We start from the raw sequence: 8,993 nt of genomic DNA, 5'->3' as shown, positions 1-8,993 counted from the left end.
TGACTGGTGTTTGAAAGAAGGGTGTTATGGCCACAGCAGGACAGGGTGGAGGGAGGTTGGGGGATGCACTGGGCACCAGAGCTGAGCCGCTCAGGGCGACTTCCGTCTGTAAGTGGCACCATTAAAATATTTAAGAGGCCTGTCCAGATAACATGCTGCCGCCCAGCGTGACTCCTCCGACACGCAACAACAGTGTGTGTGACTTTTGGACGAGGCTACACACACACATACAGTATACACACACACACACTCCATGCTGACAGGACAGTGCCAAGAGGCGCATAATGTCCAACAGACCCACGGCTGGCGATCCATTTCACGCTGACTGGCGTCGAGCACATAAAGGCGTTTTTCTCTGTCATGAGGGGCCATGTCACTGAAAGGCCATGCATCAGTGTGTATTCCTGTCGCATGTGCCTTTAACCACACACACACACACTCGCACACACAACATGCCCCTACTTTGACAAGCAAGCGCTTCTCAAAGGATGAAGACTATGAAGGCTTTTACAGCGGAAAGTTAATTGGTTTAATTTTGGCAGAACTTATTGCAAAAGAAAGACCAACCTTGACAACTTATATGACAAGGTTACACATTTTAAGTCTTATCAGGTGTCAATTAGTGTTGTAAGATCTTGACAAAAATGCATATCCCGATATAAGCAATTTTATAGAATATATGACGATTAGAAGTGTTAAACATTTTATTTTTCTCCGTTGTATCACGATTAGAATGTGGACGATTCATTAACCAATGGACAGATGACCAAATATCTCTTAAATAAAATAAAACAGACGGTTCCAAAATGCGGGGCTAATGTTCTCCAAAAATTAGTTCGAAGTTTGGGTCAACTAACCGTGGGAGAACTATTAGCTAACATTCTTTTAACGTTACGTGGTAGCGTGGAGGGGTAGAGGACAAGCTATGCTAACTGCGACGCTAAGCTCGGTTGAATGTGGAGTAGTGAAACAAGAAAGAAAATAAATGCTTTGTACACTTCTTCAACAGAAGGTAAACAGGAACCGTGTTACAGCAGAGAGTGACCAGCTAAGAAAAGGAAATTAGCAAGTAAATTAATATGTCAAGAGAGATCATCATATCTTTTCAGTTTGGCCGGCAACACTTTCAGTCATAGATATGATTGAGTCGATAGACAACAGGAGCCGCAAGTTTATGGTGACTGGGGCCAAAGTGCATTCTGTGGTTTATGAAACAACAACTTAACAATTAAATCAAAGATGCCTGCTCGCCAACTAGGGACATTTATTTATTTAATCACTTAGTAGGTTACAAGGCTGTTTTGAATTGTAATATACTTCACACTATAAGTTGACTCAACTTAACTCAGTCAAAGCAACAAGATGACCTGACTAAGTTAAGTTGGGTCAACAATTTGTTTTTTTGCAGCTGGATAGACTCCAGCCCCCCGCAAAATCAAGAGGTACAAGGGACTTTTATATGTTCAAATATGTATGCATGTATATTTATTTTTATATGTTCAAATTAAGTTAACTTCCAGTGTCAAAGAAAGAAAGGTGTTGGAAAAAACAAACGAGGAATAAATTATTAATGGTAGTCAATGAACGTTATGCATTACCTAATATTGTACAACCTGTCATAAAAGAATAAATGCTTCAGGAGGTTTTCTATGTGTTGGTACTTGTAGAGCAAAACCATATGGCTGTACGGCTGAAAAATGTATCACAATATTAGTGTTTTATATCGGTCGATAGATAATTATTGAAACTTTTTCCGATCTATCGAAAATAAGGACCAGGAGAAAAATATATTAAATGTAAACATTTTTATCTTAAATGTAACCTTCCTCTGATTTAGAATCCCCTTAGCTATCAAGACAGAAAGAAAAGGAAATGTCAAAACAACCATGGAAAATAGTGTAAACAAAATTGTAAAATCACACGGAACACTTACCAAAAACCTCTAAAAATTAAGGTACAGAAGTGAGGAATATGTAAGAAATGCTTAAAGTGTTATAAATTAGTGCAAAGCGTGAAAATGTACACAGAGAAACCTGAGAAAAACTATTTTTTGCAGGTTTAGTGCTGGCTGTGCTGAAGGATGCGCTGGTGTGGTATTATTGATTACGAGTAACATATTCTGACTACGATCTGTTAAACCCCCCCCCAAAACTGCCTGTTTTATTGGCAATTTTGTCGCTTTCTACAGCAGTCATTTTTAATTTATCTTTTCAATCCATGCAAAGAATCAACCGAAAGACAACAAGATGACGCAACCACAATTGACAGTTAATACTGTTACCTGATTGGCTGTTAGTGTGTCACTCCCACTGATTCGTGAGCACTTCCTGCATTGCTCGGTTACTGAGTGCCTTTGTTCATATAACCAATCTTATGGTGCATTCCATTTGTACTTGGAAGTCGGAATTTCAACTAGAATGCTCCTTGTGGTTGGATTTCCGACTCGGAAAGTCAGAGCTTTTCTCACGCCGAGTTGGTTTCAAAGATGGCTGCTCTGGATGTAAACAATGAAATCTTCTAAAATATCTGGTATAAGCACTTCTGATGTATTTTTGTCGCACTAAATCAACCATATACAATGTATTATTGAACGCTTATATATGGTAACATTGCTGTAGCCTAAACTGAATGTATTTAATGTGTTTTAAACGTTCTATACTGCTGCTAATAGCATCTGTGTTGGTGGGATTGAGATAGCGTTCAAAACAGATGAATGTTCTTGTGTTGGCAGGCAAACCCTTCAAACATGCTTGTGTAAAAATATATTGTAACTCGGGCTGGACGATATATCGAATATATTCGATATATCGCGGGTTTGTCTCTGTGCGATATAGAAAATGACTACCGTATTTTTCGGAGTATAAGTCGCACCTGCCGAAAATGCATAATAAAGAAGGAAAAAAACATATATAAGTCGCACTGGAGCACGGCCAAACTATGAAAAAAACTGCGACTTATAATCCGAAATATACGGTAAATCGTGATATTCCAGTATACGTTCTCACGCAGTTGTTTTTAGCTGCGGGCATTACCGTACACTACAGGCGTTTCTCACTCTTTCTTGTCTCTCCTTCGCACAGAGACATAAAACAAGCGCACCTTGTTACATACGTCACATACTGTCGCGCATGCAACGTCATATGCCCTCGAAGAGCAGAGAGGTAGCGGAATGGGTAAAGTTAGCTGTGATGCTAGCGGAGCGGTGCGAGTGGTAATACGAGAGAAAGAAGGTGCGAATCTGGTAACAAATGGAAGAGGAATAATTAATTCCAAAGAAAAACAGCACGGGGTCCATCGTCTGGTGGTGGTTTGGCTTCAAGCGGGAATATGTTGAACAGACAACCGTAATATGTCAAGTATGCGGCAAAAGCGTTGCTACAAAAAGTAGCACCACTGCTAATTTGTTGCATCATTTGAAAAGTCACCCGCTAGAGAATGAAGAGTGCTTGAAACTCAACATGTCAACATCTGTGGCCGTTGCCACACCAACAAAATGCCGAAGCAACCATTTCCAGATCAACACTGTATGAAAAAAATAGTCTACAACAGAAGGAGATAACATGCGCAGTAACCTACCACATAGGAAAGGACATACACTATTTGATTTCCTATTATGCAGCTCATTTTCATTTGACAGTTATTGAAATATCTTGTGTGACATCATGCACAAAAGTGCACTTCATTTGTTTTAAACTATTGTAGTGGCGTTCTGTACAAAAAGTGCACTTTAATTTAGTGTTGTTTTTATTTGTCATATTAGTGACATCATGCACAAAAGTGCACTAATAGCTTGTTTTAAAATGTCTCTGACAATCTTGCACTTTCTGTTTTGGAAATGACATGAATGTTTGTGCCGCTGCTTAACCGTTTAATAAATACAGTTTTGGTAAATTGACTTAGTTGTGGTTTCCCTCTCTGCATGAAAGTTTAAAATGAGCATATATTAATGCAGTATGAACAACAATGTTTTAATGTAGACACATAGAATCATTATACTGCTGTAATTATATGCATCAAGTGTTAATTCAAGGCTAAGGCAAAATATCAAGATATATATCGTGTATTGTGACATGGCCTAAAAATATCGAGATATTAATAAAAGGCCACAACGCCCAGCCCTAATTGTAACTAAAATGACTTAAGTTTAGTGAAGGACCACTGACATCTGGAACCTGGCTGCTCATCAATCAAAAAACAATGCCCGGCAACCGGATATGTGCGTGCAGATAAAGATTGCCTGCCAATATGTGCACGCACAGCACGCCGGAAAAGATTGCCCGCTACCCAAATATCTGCGTGTCGAATCCGCCGGTTAAGATTGCCCGGCAATATGTGCAAGCCGCAGGGGCAGGGGGAATACGCCGTCGCCTACGCAAATTACGTGATGTCAAAGTATACACCAGGCTTTATATTGCCCGCCACTACAATATGAAGAATAATCGATAAACATTGAATATTAAGAGTATGTGAACCATTCTTACCTTGTTTACTTCCCTGACCTCTGAAAAGGTTTTGAAATCCATCAGAAAGGTATAGCCATCCATCCATTTTTTTTAAGTCACTCAAGCAACTAAAATGCATCAAGCATGTCCAAATGTGGAGTGTTTTGCATATATTACCCATTAGGTCTACTAAATGGATTAAATGGGTGTATATTTTAATTGTGCGGTACTGGTAGATATTTTTTATAATGTCCACATAGTTCAGTGGACAAACTGTGTATTTTTGTATCACACACTTTAATGTTCTATGTTGGTTTTTGAAGAATTAGACCATGAGTTTGAATTGGTTGTCCAATTAGTAGCTATATAGTGAGTCTGTGCATCACTTTCTTCAGTGAAGTGGTCATGTGGTCAGTCCTAAATGCTGTGGACCACACTGATCAGTTGACATTGTAATCTATTAATCCATGTTTTAAACGTAAATTTGGGAAAATCCTCTGGCCTATTTTTAAGATCCTTCAATTAAGCATATCTTTGACGCACCACTAGATTGAGCCCGAGTGGTACATGAACCACAGCTAATTTTTTTTTTTTTTTTTTTTTTTTTTTAAAACACTGCTTCAAATCCTTCCACCTCTGAGTGGGGTGGCCTGTCAGATTTTAGGGGTGGCACGTGTCACACCTTGCCACCCCCTAAACCAGGGGTCAGGAACCTTTTTGGCTGAGAAAGTCATGAAAGCCAAATATTTTAAAATGTATTTCCGTGTGAGCCATATACGGTAATATTTTTTAACACTGAATACAACTAAATGCGTGCATTTTTAAGCAAGACCAACATTTTTAGAGTATAGTACGTCTCTTATTCTTTTTAATAACATTGTTATTCTGAAACAAATCAATAATAAATAAAATACTTCTTACCATTAATGCGACTTCTTGAACAGGTGCGGCAGAAAAGGGATGGATGGATTAAAATGCATGAGAATGTTTTATATTTTGAACGTTATTTTTAACACTGTGATTACCAGCGGAATTATTCATTACTTATCGTGTTAAGCAATGTCAGCCAAGATTTATCTGAGAGCCAGATGCAGTCATCAAAAGAGCCACATTATTGCAATCAGTTGATAAAACATTGTCCTTTACAATTATAAAAGCTTTTTACAAAAATCTACTACTCTGCTTGCATGTCAGCAGACTGGGGTAGATCCTGCTGAAATCCTATGTAATGAATGAATAGAGAATTGTTTTGAATTGGAAAAATATATCGTTTTTGAATCGAGAATCGCGTTGAATCGAAAAAAATCGATTTATAATCGAATCGTGACCCCAAGAATCGATATTGAATCGAATCGTGGGACACCAAAAGATTCGCAGCCCTAATATTTTCCCATAACTTGTATATATTCTGACAAGGGAAGTGCAAAAACAACTTTCGTGGCTGTGGCCATCTTGATTTCCGACCTCATAACTGGAACGCTCACAACTCGGCTGTGACGCCATTCCCAGCTCCGACTTCCAACATTTTATGAAACACATTTTTTTTATTGATATTGATTTATTGCCCAGCCCTATTTTACGATGTTCTTGTATTAAGATCGTCAACATTGATCATTGTATTACGACTTAAAATAGATTAATCATGCCCTAGGCAGGGTTCGTACACCTTTTACATGGCCAAATTCAAGCACTTTTTAATGACTTTCAAGATCAATTTTCCAGTTTTTCCAGTACACTTCAAAAGGCGAAAATCGGTGTGAATCAATCCATAGCCTTGTTGTTTGAGGTCACCAAATGCTGTCTGTAGGACAAATACGGAAAATCTGCTAAAACCTAAGCCTAACATTGAACCAGTTATCATTAACTGAATGGGGTATATAAATTAAAGCAGTGTTTCTGTAGACTAATCAATGTCATTGGTGTTTGCAAACGTGTCTCCATTTGTGTTGTTTTTCAAATTTCTTGTTCTTTTTCTTATTTACAGCACTCAATGACATCGAACAGCACGGATTGATTCACACCTTATTTGTGCTTGTAAACTGCATAATGTGATATAAATACACGCACCCTCAAAATGTCAATTTCACTAATTTATTAACAAAATCCACATTAATATAAGGATAATAAATTAAAGGAAAATATGTTGTTTGTTTCACAACGCCTTAGTCACCTTTCATTAAGCATATCTAGCCCTATAACTGTGGCTATGATAACAAATTAACAAAAAGACAAAAGTTAACTTTTTTTGCTTTCATTGAGGTAGCCAGACAAGTTAAGTAGACAGTGAAAATAATAGAGCAAGAAATGCATACAACCATGTTGTGTAAAAACTACAAAATCATTCATATTAACTCAGCTCCAAGTTGTGAAAAAGGTTACAAATTATACATTACATGACCTTCACAGTACAAACAAGTCCAATAATGGACTAATAATTTCCATCCCAATGTTCATTAAAACAACAACCTCCCGGCATGATGGACCGATGCACCACTGTCCCCTTGGGGGCGTATATACGGCTCTGGCATGACAACAACCTAATGTAAGGGCTCGTGCAAAGCCAACCGATCAAGCGTGTAGCTTTCATTTTTAAGGAAACATATTTTATTTTTTTCCAATTTATAATTAGCCTATTGAGTCAGACTGCTGAGAAATATGATGAACATTTCCAAGCACTTCACCCAAAATTCAAGCATTTTTCAAACCTTGAAAAGACAACATTAAAATCCAAGCATTTTCAAGGTTTTTAAGCACCCGTACGAACCCTGCCTAGGTTCTATTATAATATATATCGTTATCGCAGGAGAATGCAATGTATCACAATAGATTTTGGGCCATATCGTGCGTCTTTATGTCTAGTTTTGAATACATCATCATGCCATAAACCCACTTATTTACAGCTCTACCTTCAGTATGGTCCTGATGTCGTCCTTGCTACAGCCATCCAGCTTGCTCACTCTGTACTCCAGCCACTGATGCACGACAGCTCGGTCCTCTGCAGAGACACCGAGCAGCTCAGGGCGCTTGGCCGTTTTTACCAGGTGGCATGCGATGGTCACCAGGCCCACCAGGGGGGCGCCATTATTATTCTGTAGCACGGGGACCTAAAGGGAGGCAGGTAGATATTAACTATTTCAATTAGTAACTAGAAAATTCCCGCGGAAATTTTGATGGGCCTGCCATCTGTGCTGGGGACCTCTGGCCGCCGGAAGCCGCCGTACTTATTAGATGGTGCCGAGTGTCTAAATCAGTAGCATGTTTACATTAAAATGCTAACACGTAGCATGTGTGCTAACGATAGCATGATAACAGTCAGTGTAAAAATAGATTAAAAAGTTGGCAAGCCTAAGTTAGCAAGCTACCGGTCAACAAGTGTCACATACAAAGTTATAAGACTCTGGGCTAAACGGAAGCAAAAGTAGCTCAAAAAGTTAGCATGTTAGCAGATAGCTTGTTTCACATACCAAGTTATATGACTGCAAGGTTATAGCTGCGGATTTAGAGAAAAAAGTGTAAAACTTGATACAAGTTAGCACTTTATTGTTGGCGTGCTCACATGCTAATGTTAGCACACTAACAGTTAACAAGTGTCACATACCAAGTTACATGAATTTAAGGTGTATGGCTGGAAAAAATAGTAAATTCAGCAAAAAAATAGTTAGCACTTTAATGTTAGCATGCTAACATTTGCATACTAACAGTTTACTCTGGGGTAAAGGGTTGCAAAACTAGCTCAAAAAGTTAGCGTGCTACTTTTAACATGCTATCAGTTAGCATGTGTCAAATACCAAGTTATATGACTGAAAGGTGTATGGCTGTAGAGAAAAAAAACATATAGTTAGCTAAAAGGGTAGCATGTTCATACTAGTATGCAAGCTAGGATGAGCATATTCCTTACTACAGACAATCAGTGGATGTTTTACAGTGTCAGCCCACTCCCACTAGCCAATGGACAAGCCCAAACGTTTTAAATGATGCACATAAATACAAGCCACACAGCTGAGTTGTTATTCATGCTGCATGAATGAACATGTCCAGTGAGCTACACACATGGCTGTCTTATTATTAGCATTAGCTTCCGTAGCTACGATGCCCTCACCGCGGCATGCAAACCATGTACGTTTCTAAAACAATTTAAACCGTCACACTCCCGGATGGTTTTATCACCTTTCTCTCCCCCCGGGTGCTGTACTTATTGGGCCTTTTCAGTCCTAAATATTTCTCAAGCGACGATAGCTCTCGTAGCGCCATGTTTCTGCAGGAATGAAGGAAGGGCGGAAGACTACGTCATTGGCGGGACAGCTGATTGGCTGTTGGGTCATTGTTTCCGCCCAATAGTGTTTGAATGACAGCTAAGTTGACTAGTTAGAACACAAGAAAAATAGCTACGTTGCATCAGAGGAAAGGTTTGATTGATTGATTGATTGATTGAAACTTTTATTAGGAGATTGCACAATACAGTACATTTCCGTACAATTGACACCCGAATACATTTTTCAACTTGTTTAAGTCGGGGTCCACGTTAATCAATTCATGGTTTAATAGTAGAAT

The 8,993-nt window shown here is 38.7% G+C and overlaps 1 protein-coding gene across 1 annotated transcript in view; it reads right to left on the bottom strand.

Annotated features, from left to right (window-relative positions):
- eef1e1 (eukaryotic translation elongation factor 1 epsilon 1) overlaps positions 1 to 8,760 on the bottom strand; it is a 20,232-nt gene extending 11,472 nt beyond the window's left edge. Inside the window, exons 1-2 of the mRNA XM_061965458.1 lie at positions 8,610 to 8,760; positions 7,349 to 7,546 (exon numbers count right to left, since the gene is read on the bottom strand). Coding sequence (XP_061821442.1) covers positions 7,349 to 7,546; positions 8,610 to 8,693 — 282 coding nt within the window. The 5' untranslated portion in view covers positions 8,694 to 8,760. The remainder of the gene's footprint in view (positions 1 to 7,348; positions 7,547 to 8,609) is intronic.
- Between the last annotated feature and the right edge of the window lie 233 nt (positions 8,761 to 8,993).

This window comes from Nerophis lumbriciformis, linkage group LG07 (assembly GCF_033978685.3).
Source record: "Nerophis lumbriciformis linkage group LG07, RoL_Nlum_v2.1, whole genome shotgun sequence".
Classification (NCBI taxonomy): Eukaryota; Metazoa; Chordata; class Actinopteri; order Syngnathiformes; family Syngnathidae; genus Nerophis; species Nerophis lumbriciformis.
The sequence above is the reverse complement of the archived record's forward strand: the minus strand, read 5'-3'. Positions and strand labels throughout refer to the sequence as shown.